The following is an 11,457-nucleotide window of genomic DNA, read 5'->3' on the forward strand; positions in this document are numbered from 1 at the left end:
TTTTTTGTTCCTTTAAAGATCAATTGAGGCTCTGGTGTTGTGATATAAAGATGATTATAAACTGGGTGGTTTGAGTCCTGAATGCTGATTGGCTGAAAGCTGTGGTATATCAGACCATATACCACAGGTATGACAAAACATTACTTTTTACTGTTCTAATTACGTTGTTAACCAGTTTATAATAGCAATAAGGCATTTCGGGGGTTTGTGGTATATGGCCAATATACCATGGCTAAGGGCTGTATCCAGGCACTCCGCATTGCGTTGAGCTTAAGAACAGCCCTTAGCCGTGGTATATTGGCCATATACCACACCCCCTCACGCCTTACTGCTTAAATATACTGCACAAATCATGTAAATGAAAAACCTGAAATATTATTACTTACAAAATATTTTTCTAGATTTGTATTATTTATTGACAAATACTTGTGACGTGTAGATGAATTCAAACTCACACCTGTTTAAATTCAAACACAGAAGCAGACAAGGTTTAGGGAGAGACAGACAGTCAGAATAAATACACCTTTATTTGACTCAATATAGACATGATGATACAAACGCCACCACAGAACTATGAAATAACAGACCAATCAGGTTACAGTTCTGAAATAACAGACCAATCAGGTTACAGTTCTGAAATAAGACCAATCAGATTACAGCGAGACAATGGGACTGTACATTCTCCAGGTGCCCCCCCCCCCGCTCATCCCTCCCACCTTACATTAACTATAGGGTTATAAACCACTAGTGCTTCTCCTACCCCATCTATATCTACATCTAAGAGCAGAGTCACAGAGAGTTTGACCCACTTCAGATCGGCCGGACGCCATATTGTCGCCTGCCTCAGCAGACTAACCTTCCATTCATCCATAAGGACTTTGGTTATAGTTCTAATTCTTGGTTTATGATCCTGTCAGTTATGTTAGTTATACTAATGAACTTAGTTTATTGATCCTGTCAGTTATGTTAGTTATACTAATGAACTTAGTTTATTGATCCTGTCAGTTATACTAAAGAACTTGGTTTATGATTCTGTCAACTTGTCTGCCATAGAGTTATGTGACATCATCTCAGAAGATGATGATGCTTTTTGGTTGAAACCTCAACGGCCAAACTCTCTTTACATGGCTGTCTGTAACATTCTCCATCCCTATCTGCACACACACACACACACACACTATTCCTACAGTATCGCAGTCAACTATATACACAAATCCTTCAATATCTCCTACAGTATCAAGATCAACCCAAACACCTCATCTGGTGAAAGGGGAATAAATCTTTCTTTCTCTTTCCTCCAGCCCATCCTCGTTCTCTCTCCCTCCATCCCCATACCTCTCCATCTCTCTCTCCGTCCTGAGGAAGGTCTTCGTGTCTCCTCTGTTCTGGTCTGTTGGGGTGAGGTCTGGTCTCTTCATGTCTGGTCTGGGGAATGAGGTAGGGGTAATGTGTCTTCATATTTGGTCTGTGGTGGTCTCACTGGAGGGTGAGGAGGGGAGGTCAGGAGAGGTGAGAAGGGGAGGAGGGTGAGGTCTGGTCTCTTCATGTATGGTCTGGGGTTGAGGAGGGGTAAGGTAGGGGAGGTGGTCTGTTCATGTCTGGTCTGTGGTCTGCCTGGGTGGTGAGGAGGGGGGTGGATGGTGAGGTTTGTTCTCTTCACGTCTGGTCTGTGGGGTGAGGAAGAGGGAGGTGGTCTGTTCATGTCTGATCTTCGTTGGTCTCAGTACTGGGGTTAGGGTTGTTAGTGTTGCTGTTGTTGGTCTCATCGTTCTCTCTGCAGCTGATCCTGTCCAACTCCGCCTGGACATCACTCAGACCCAGCTTAGAACCTGCAACACACACACACCACTATTCAGCTCTGCCTGCATTTATATTTGAAACCACAAGAGGGCGACACAGGGCACATACACCCCTTCTGCCTCGAAGACAGCTCTATTTTAACGTTTGTTTTTGTCATTTAGCAGATGCTCTTATCCAGAGCGATTTACAGTTAGTGAGTGCATACATTTTTTTTTCATACTGGCCCCCCGTGGGAATCGAACCCACAACCCTGGCGTTGCAAGCGCCATGCTCTACCAACTGAGCTACACGGGGGTGTCCTACCTGACTTGCGAACAGTCCCTGGTGTGCTGTTGCCGGGTGGCGATGCTCCGGCCTTCTTGGTCAGAAGACTGTTGAAGAAGTTAGCCAGCACCCCCTCACTGGTCTGACCTGCTATATATACACACACACACACACACACACACACAGGGAGGGAGGGTTGGAGAATGTCATCCAAAAAGGTGCGACAGTTGGGCAGGGTCTATGGTAAAATACCTAATTGCTTCTCTGCTGTAATGTGTGGCATTACCTACACACACATCATGTAGTACCTGATTGGGGCATGGTGTTAGCTACGTTGGCTGCAGCTGAACGATTACTGGTCCTGGGAGAACCACTGGGACCTCTACTACTGCTGGATTCCTGTTACACACACAAGATCATATCAGTTTCCAGTATCTTAAGAGAGACAGAAAGACAGACAGACATACAGAAAGAGAGAGACAGAGAAGAAAGAGAGAGAGAGAGAAAGAGAAAGAGAAAGAGAGAGAGAGAGAGAAGAGAAAAGAGAAAAGAGGAAAGAGAAAAGAGAAAGAGAGAAAGAGAAAGGGAGAGAGAGAAAGAGAAAGAGAAAGAAGAAAGAGACAGAAGAAAGAGAGAGACAGAAGAAAGAGAGAGACTTACCCCTGGTCGCCCGGCAGACGCAGGAGGCTGTTTGGAGAGCAGCGACTGAAACCACAAAGACACACGTTAGAGAGAGAACAACACACACACACACACACGTCACCATGTGTCAAGTCTCACCTGCAACTTGAGCAGAAACACCTGGTCATCTTCAGCCTGAATCTCCTTCTCATGAACAAACTGACATAGGAGAGGATGTACAGAACGAGAGAGGGGGAGAGAGATTCCTATTAATTCATCTATCATTATAGTTTAGAATACAATGGAAAATGTGAGGTTTACTAACAGTCTTTCTGGGAATTAGAGGATAGTGAGGTGCTAGAGGTCGTACCTTTCTGACAGGCGGTTTGACGATGACCTCTTCAAAGTTGTTGTCTGGTTTCAGCGTTTGGAAGTTCTCATGGAGGATAGAAATCTTATTTTCATTGTCCCACCCTGACGGACTGAAAGAAGACAGGGTCACACACGCGCAAACTTACAGAACACAGGGTTACACTCGCACACAAACACACTACACACACACACACTTACATGAAGACGGTGTCTTTCTCCACCAGTTGAGCAGGATAGTGGAAGGGTAAACCGTAGAGTCTGTGAACCAGGTATTTATACAGAACATCCACATTCTTCATCTCCTTAACCGACGTATACAGCAGAGACGCGCCGTCTGACACAGCATTAAGGACAGTATCACTCACTACACTTTCCAGGGAAGGCACAAGGAAACTAACTGCCATGTTGGCTCTACCGCTACAATGCATGCAGATGGATTAGGGGTTGGTAAGATGCTATGGAAAAGTGGTCAGGGTTAAAGTGTGTGCGCACATGCGTGTGAACGTGTTTAACTATACTTGTGGGGACCAGAAGTCCCCACAAGAATAGTAAAGAAACAAAAATGTTGGGGGACATTTTGTTACTCTGACCAGGTCAAATGCTATTTCTAGGGGGTTTAGGGTTAAGGTTAGAATTGGTGTTAGGGTTAGAATTAGGTTTAGGGTTAAGAGCTAGGGTTAAGTTTAGGGTTAGGGTTAGGGGTTAAGGTTAGGTTTAAGGTTAGGGTGTTTTCACATATAGTCCTCTTTAAAAAGAACCAATCTCAGTCCTCTTTAAAGTGAACTCTGGGGTAAAAAAAGCAAAATAACTCAGTTCTCTTTGTATTCACACTGCCCTTGCCATTTTTATTTATTTTACCTTTATTTAACTTGGCAAGTCAGTTAAGAACAAATTATTATTTACAATGACGGCCTACACCGGCCAAACCCGGACGACGCTGGGCCAATTGTGCGCCGTCCTATGGGACTCCCAATCACGGCCGGTTGTAATACAGCCTGGAATCGAACCAGGGGGTCTGTAGTGACACCTCAAGCACTGAGATGCAGTGCCTTAGACCGCTGCGCCACTAGGGAGCCCATTGCATAAGGACTCAAATCTTTTGCCACTTCACTTCACCTATTTTGTGGACCGAGTCCTCTTTGCATTCACATTGCTATTTCTAGAAAGGAACCTAGATCTTTTTCCAACATTCACTCAATGCACTCTGAGTTATTACAATGTGCAGGACAAACCATTCCATCAGAATGTGTCATCAGACAGCTAGATATACCTACTTACATTTTGGAAGCTCATAGATTGCATTTAGTTAAAATATGAGTCATAATAATTGTAATCAGAAGATACTATTAACATGTCAATTTGAGCGGTAACAGAATAAATAGCAATAGAATGAATAATGCTGTAATTGAAAATTGTCCACCCAAGGTAGACTACTGCCCCTTTAAAAGCTAGAATAGCTTTTGTACCCTATGTTGTGATTCTCACCAAATATATTGTCTTTTCACACTATTCAAACCCCACAATCAGTAAACAGCTTATGAAGCTCTCCTAGCCTATAGATCACATATTGCAAACAAATAATCTGAACTAAAAACTTGACACATTTTGGAGTTTGTGCGTCCTTGACAATCGCTAATCAATATCCAAAAATAGAACACATTTTATTTTGTGAACCTGCACATCATCATCTTCTCTCTTTTGTGGCACCAATGTGCAGAAGTCTAGTGTGTGGTGCGGGAACAATGACAAGCGAACCTGGGGAGCTTTGCGTTCACATTGTCCTAAAAAAGGGAATTAAGCGAACCGCACTAAGTTCACAAAAATCGGCTGAAAGGGCCCAAGTGTGAAAACACCCTTCGGGTTAGAGTTTGGGTTAGGGAAAATAGGATTTTGAATGGGACTGAATTGTGTGTCCCCACAAGGCGCTGAATACAACAGGTGTAGACCTTACCGTGAAATGCTTACTTACAAGCCCTTAACCAACAATGCAGTTTTAAGAAAATAGAGTTAAGAAAATATTTACTAAATAAACTAAAGTGAAAAAAAGTAACACAATAAAATAGCGAGGCTATATACAGGGGATACCAGTACCGAGTCAATGTGCGGGGGTACGGGTTAGTCAAGGTAATATGTACAGGTACATGTAGGTAGGGGTAAAGTGACTATGAATTGACAATAAACAGCGAGTAGCAGCAGTGTAAAAACAAAAAGGGGTGGGGGTCAATGCAAATAGTCTGGGTAGCCATTTGATTAATTGTTCAGCAGTCTTATGGCTTGGAGGTAGAAGCTGTTAAGGAGCCTTTTGGACCTAAACTTGGCGCTCCGGTACCGCTTGCCGTGCTGTAGCAGAGAGAACAGTCTATGACTTGGGCGACTGGAGTCTTTGACAATTTTTTGGGCCTTCCTCTGACACCGCCTAGTATAGAGGTATAGTTATACACAACTGTCTGTGTGTGTAAAGGATACACTGTAGACAGAAGCGTCTGATGTATGATTGGATAAAGTCCAGGTGTTCGTCTTTGTAGTCATGCTCCTTCTCCAACGTACTGATGGCATCGCACTGCAACACACACACACACAGTTTAGAGGTCAGAGGTAATATATGTAGTCATGCTCTTCTCCAGCCAACTGAGGACATCACAGCGAAACAGATAGAATAGGGACAATTCCAATGTGTGTGTGTGTGTGTACCTTAGTGCAGACCACCACCATGGGTAGACCCAGGTTGTGTGTGAGTGTGTTTTCTCCGAGCGGCAGCAGAACGTTCTCCTCCTCCTCACTCCTCCTCTGGGGGCTGCTCTCCTCCCCGCCAGGCTCCACATACTCCTGGAACTGTCTGGCCACTACAGAGACAGACAGTCACAAACCAGGGGTCTCATTTATCATTTATTTATGTGTGTAGGCACAAATCGGAGCGTAAACCATGCGTGGGATTATTTTCACGCAAAGTGTGAGATTTATCAATATGAACGTTTGCTTAGCCATGACCATGCGTATACACAGTGCCAAGTGGTGGAATAAGGGAACTGCTTGTCAAGCATAGAATGGGGAAAATATATAGGGAAAATGTGTGAAATTCTGAGAGCAATAATTAAATACTTTTTCGATGTCATTGTATTTCCATTGTGAATTAATGCAACATATCTTGACATGCTTTATAATTTTGACCACATCAGTGCATTTGTTACAATAATAATCCATACACAGTAATTTGTTAAATTAGAGGTACGTGTGAAAGTTAAACCATTGTTGAAATACTATAAAAAAGACTGAGACAATGGGAAATTGAATGAGAGATGGCTGATTTGCTCTGTTTGAAGATTTGGCACACGCTGCATTTCGCAGAGAGCGGGTTTTTAGAGACAGGTGGGACTTTTTCTGCAGAAAGAGGACTGAGATTGGCTCATCAGATATTGTTTCCAAAAACCAATCTTACAGGATTTTTGCGAGGATTTAATAACTACTTTAAAAAAAGCAAACACATGCCATTCCGGTGCACATCCAAGTGCAATCCACCCTTGGGTATTTGGCAACGGGCACTTTTCAGCAGGAGCTTGCCGATCTGCGTTTTACAGCCCTCAATGAGCCAATGTTTTGGACGCAATCATCAGCTAAATTAACAGTAACACATACAATTTCCATACATCATCGCACAACAGGTGGAAGTCCAGAGGGATTTCTTCGCCATGATGCCATCAATGGGTTCCCAAATACGAACGGAGCAATAGACGGCCACCACATCGCTATAAAATCACCATCCCAAAATGATTTAAACTATGTGAACAGAAAAGGCTTCCACTCTTTATGTGCAGGTGATAGGTTATGTGATGCACAAAAGACACTGCTGAATGTGGTGACCAGGTGGAACGCACGATTCGTTCATTCTGCAGAACAGCAATGTTGGCCTATAAGCATACTTGAGGGAGCTGTTGAGGATGGATGGCTTATTATTTGAAGTATATTTGCCATTGCTAAAGCAACTAAATTGTCCTGGATGATTTTGACCATATATGGTTAACTAGGGGCGTTTCGAAATGCAAACAGCCAAGGTTGTGCATGAGCACTGAGGCTGAGAACAATTGTTATTTATCAAATGGTTCTCTCCTACCGGTGTGTATATGACTCTTGTAGGATTCTTTGATAAATCACACTTTTTCTATGCGTACGACCATTCTAAATTCCATTCTTAAGTAGTATTTTAGAATAGTTTCTACACAATATTGATAAATGAGGCCCCAGGTTTCTATCCAACAATTTAATGCGGATGAATTGCCTGACGCATAAAAAAATGTGTTTGTTCGACATGGTGGGATATTTTTGTGTCTGTAAAATTAATAATGCGAGAAATGGTGGTGGAAACGCCTTTATGCGCAAATATTGATATAATAACCATCATATGGAAGTAAACGTGATGATATGGTGTGTGGTCCTCTCACTACGTCTCAGGAAACCATGCAGTTTATTAGGCCACAGATTAAATAAGTTAAGATTAACTTCACAGGGTGATGAGCTTGACGCTGCTTTCCAAAACATTTAGAGGGTCTTATTCTGGTGACATGATGATGGATGCTTGGCTGCCGTTTGACAAAGATGATCCATAATAATCTCATCATGTAGACTAGCCTACCTGCACTGTATCTGAAAGCAGTTGGGTAGAGTGCACGTGCCAAGACCAGGGTGGGCACATTTGCAAAATAACTAGACAGTTTGTGACAAAACCATTGGTAGAGTTGAAAATGCAATGGAAACACATTGAAACTTAGATTTTTATTCAGTACATGAAAACTTAAGCAAAAAAGTACCTTTAATGTGCACTAGATCATTACGCACTGCTTTTCATCCGCAACAAGACAGTTTGTTAGAAACACACCACTGGTGGGGAAATGTGCACATTTTCTTTATGCATAGCTTATTTTTGTGCAGTTGGTTAAAACCCTTTTCACACTGTCACACAGGCTCAGATATCGTCTTTCCACAATGTCCAAATAGTCCTCTGCAGCACAGTTTCAGCAACTTGGCTAGCTAAAAGTCAGCTGAGCAAGCCAATAAAATATCTGGTACCAGTCTGTTCAGGGTTAGATCTAGGGCCTGTTTAGGTTTAGGGTCCTGTTTAGGTTTAGAAGTCAGAGGGTAAAACATGAAGTGTGTGTGTGTGTTTGACTCACTTCTGTTCTCCAGCTCCCTCAGTGTTTCCGGGGGGACCCGGAGCTTGTCGATATGTTCCCTAGCGATGGCCGCCCACTTCTGAAGCGATTCCATGGCGACCCAGGGCCGCGACAGGTCCACGGTAACCAATAGCAACGAGTCACCTAGCGCCTCTCGTTGCACGGCAACAGACTGCAGACCTTTATGGTACAGATCCCCATCTAACACCCAGGCATTACACCTGGTTTGGTCTACACACACACACACACACACATATTATAGACAGAGCCAGAGACCTAATAGTTAGTGCCGAGCGATTAACAAACATTTCGAGGGGGCAGGGGGTTCGGTTATTAAACAACTAAATGACCGACGTTGGTTCAATTACTTGAATTCCATTTAGTTTGTTTTTTTGTAAGCCCAACACGCCGTTTCTCTAGAGAGAAATCAAATCATTCACAAAAAAAGTCAAGAACTACAGTATGGGATGCTGGGCTAAAAAGAGTTGTAGTTTTCATTAAGCAAATATTCTACCTAGTTCAACGCAGAAACGTTGTAATTCAATACAATGACCATAAATTGAATGTTCACTATTTTTGGCTTTGGAATGTCCATTAAAAAGCTCTAAAACCATTTTAATGTGTTTATTTCATAATACATTTAATGATGTTAAAAGTAATACAAACCGAATCCGAAAACCGCGATTTAAAAAAAATAATCTAGCCAAAACCGATCCAACCTCGAAAAGGACTAATCGCTCAGCACTACTAGCAGTAAAAAAAAAAAAGAAAAAAAAGCAATGATGGCGTAAACGGTAAAATGAAAGCTGTGATTGGTTACCGTCAATATCGTCGTCATGGACACTAAAGTAGAGGTACTCCAGGCCACGCCCCTTCAGGAAATCCTCCACACCCTGTAGCTTAGCAACCAGGGTTGTCTTCCCCGACCCCACCTCCCCTACACGCACACCCCGAAAGAGAGTCAGACAGTTATTAAACACCTAACAATGTAAAGGATGCAGATGGTACATTACAATATTCTACTATTAGGCCTATCAGTAAATACTGCAGAGTAGGCAGCATTCCTCACTCACTCACGCCATACTGATTAGCCTCTGTAGCAGAGGATTATCCTGGACGTTGTAACTGCTAGGCGACTGTGGCTGACTGGACTGAGACAATGATTGCTAGACACACAAACACACACGCTACAGAATTCCACATAAAAGCGACATTAGCCTGTCTGATAGCTGGTATCATATTGGTCCATCATTGTAATAGGAGAAGACAGGGTGGGGGAGAGAGGCTCGTCACAGCTAGCACACACACACACACACACACACACTAGCCAAGGAGATAGCGAGATACCCACCCATGACCAGCACATTTTTCCCGGACGGTAGTTTAGATCTGGAGTGCGTCGATACTTCGCTCAGAATAGCAGACCTGCGGATAGATGGATAGAGCAGTCCGTTATCTAACTAGCTAGCTAGCTAGATAGATGACTGGCTACATGTACATCTTATAGAATCGTTCCACTAGCTAGTTAACTAGCTTATCATCACCAGTAGCATTAGCCAAGGCTAGCTATCGCTGGCTAGTCAATCTACAAGCCTATGCAGAAATACAGCAAGCTAGCTCACTAACTAAACCACACAATCATCAGACTCAGCATCACCATTCATTCGTAAACCTAGCCAATCTCTACTGCTAGCAATAGGCTAGCCGCTGCTAGCTAGCTGTGTTAGACGGGCTGTCACTCTGAGTCTGAACAATAACAGTCACTCTCCATCTAAAAGCTCGTCCTGGATCTAAACAGACATGTCAGTTGTTCCCACCATAAATCCTGTCCATCTTCGTCTTCAGTGTTTGGTTGTTCGGCTGTGCTGTTTAGTCCACTGTTGTTGGAGGATAATAATGTACTCCTCCCTGACGCCGCCATCTTCACTACTGCCAACCAACAAAGACCCGGATGTAACGCAAAGTGCTGGGCGTGGTCGTCCAGTAGAATACCACAACAAACTAACAAAATTAGCCTAATTAATTAATTAACGAATTAAATAAACAGATCCGTGCTAACTACAGATAAAAACCAGAGTGAAGGACTTCACTTGATTTTATTGATTGGTGTATATTAAGTGATTTTCTCTGCTGATTACTTGTGTTTTGTTAAATTTATTCCAGTGAAAAACACTGTTACATACTTTTCAACATTTCATAGAGTTTCTGTAACTAGATTACTCTTTATTACCAATATAATTAGCCTATTATATTATCAAATCGAAAGATAGGTACTCATTCTGTAACCATCAGTGGCTCTCTGGGGCCCGTTTTATGGAATGTTTCATCCAGGTCAAAATTATCCTGTGTGTTGTTTTATAGTTTTATATAATCCTGGACTATAAAGCTATTTCAGTGGAGATTCACTATTGACTATGCTTTTTAGTCCAGGATTTATTCTGTGTCCGGGAAACTGACCCTTAGTGTCATGTGTCTTCATTTGATGTCATAGAATCATTGTTGTAAAAACATATGATGTGGTATCACATAGATTTCGTTCAGATTTGTCTTGCATCCAAAGTTGCATACAAAAAATGTGGGACCAAATCTGATGGGGATAACATATGATAATCTAACACAACACAGCAGGATTATTTTGATCTGGATTACATGTTGAATGGATGGGCCAGCTCATCACACAGTAAAGTGCAGTCACTTCTATCCACCACTGGGTGTCGCCGTTGTACCGTCACAGTCCCGTACCCCCTGCCGGCACTGCGCGACCCTCCTCATCATCATTTTCTGGGAGGAGATAGAGGGAGGGAGAGAGACAGAAGTAGAGACAGATAAAGAGACAGAGAGAAAGAGAGAGAGAGGGAGAGAGAGAGAGAGAGAGAGAGAGAGAGAGAGAATTTCCTCTTCATTCATGCTGTGAGGACCTTGATGTACTGTATCCCCTGTCTGCGCATGGCTTGAGGTGCAAGGCTCAGTACATACTGCTTAGCTGACGTACGGAGTGAGGGAGACAGAGAGAGAGAGAGAGCAAGAGAGAGAGAGAGAGAGAGAGAGAGAGAGAGAGAAGCGGGATGGGTGCAGAGTGTGTGAAGACGGAGAAGTCACTGTGATTCCGCCCAGCAGTGAAGTTTCCTTCAGCTCACTGCTCTGCCCGTCTCTACCTGGTACCTGAGGTGAGTTACTGACTGGAACACTAATAAGGTATGGATGGTCTGGGCACTGGGCTGTGTGTGTGTGTGGG

The 11,457-nt window shown here is 43.0% G+C and overlaps 1 protein-coding gene across 1 annotated transcript; it reads right to left on the reverse strand.

Moving 5' to 3' along the window:
- Positions 1–492: 492 nt before the first annotated feature.
- On the reverse strand, positions 493–10,147 carry dync1li1 (dynein, cytoplasmic 1, light intermediate chain 1). Its single transcript, XM_084157310.1, has 13 exons — positions 10,040–10,147; positions 9,574–9,647; positions 9,043–9,159; positions 8,223–8,453; positions 5,749–5,900; positions 5,524–5,617; positions 3,256–3,391; positions 3,056–3,167; positions 2,845–2,904; positions 2,725–2,769; positions 2,373–2,463; positions 2,104–2,214; positions 493–1,829 (listed from the first exon to the last, which is right to left on the reverse strand). The coding sequence occupies exons 1-13, from the start codon at positions 10,141–10,143 to the stop codon at positions 1,699–1,701; spliced, it is 1,458 nt and encodes a 485-aa protein (XP_084013436.1). The 5' UTR covers positions 10,144–10,147; the 3' UTR covers positions 493–1,698.
- Between the last annotated feature and the right edge of the window lie 1,310 nt (positions 10,148–11,457).

Source organism: Coregonus lavaretus (genome assembly GCF_964263955.1).
Source record: "Coregonus lavaretus genome assembly, chromosome: 3".
NCBI classification, from domain to species: Eukaryota; Metazoa; Chordata; class Actinopteri; order Salmoniformes; family Salmonidae; genus Coregonus; species Coregonus lavaretus.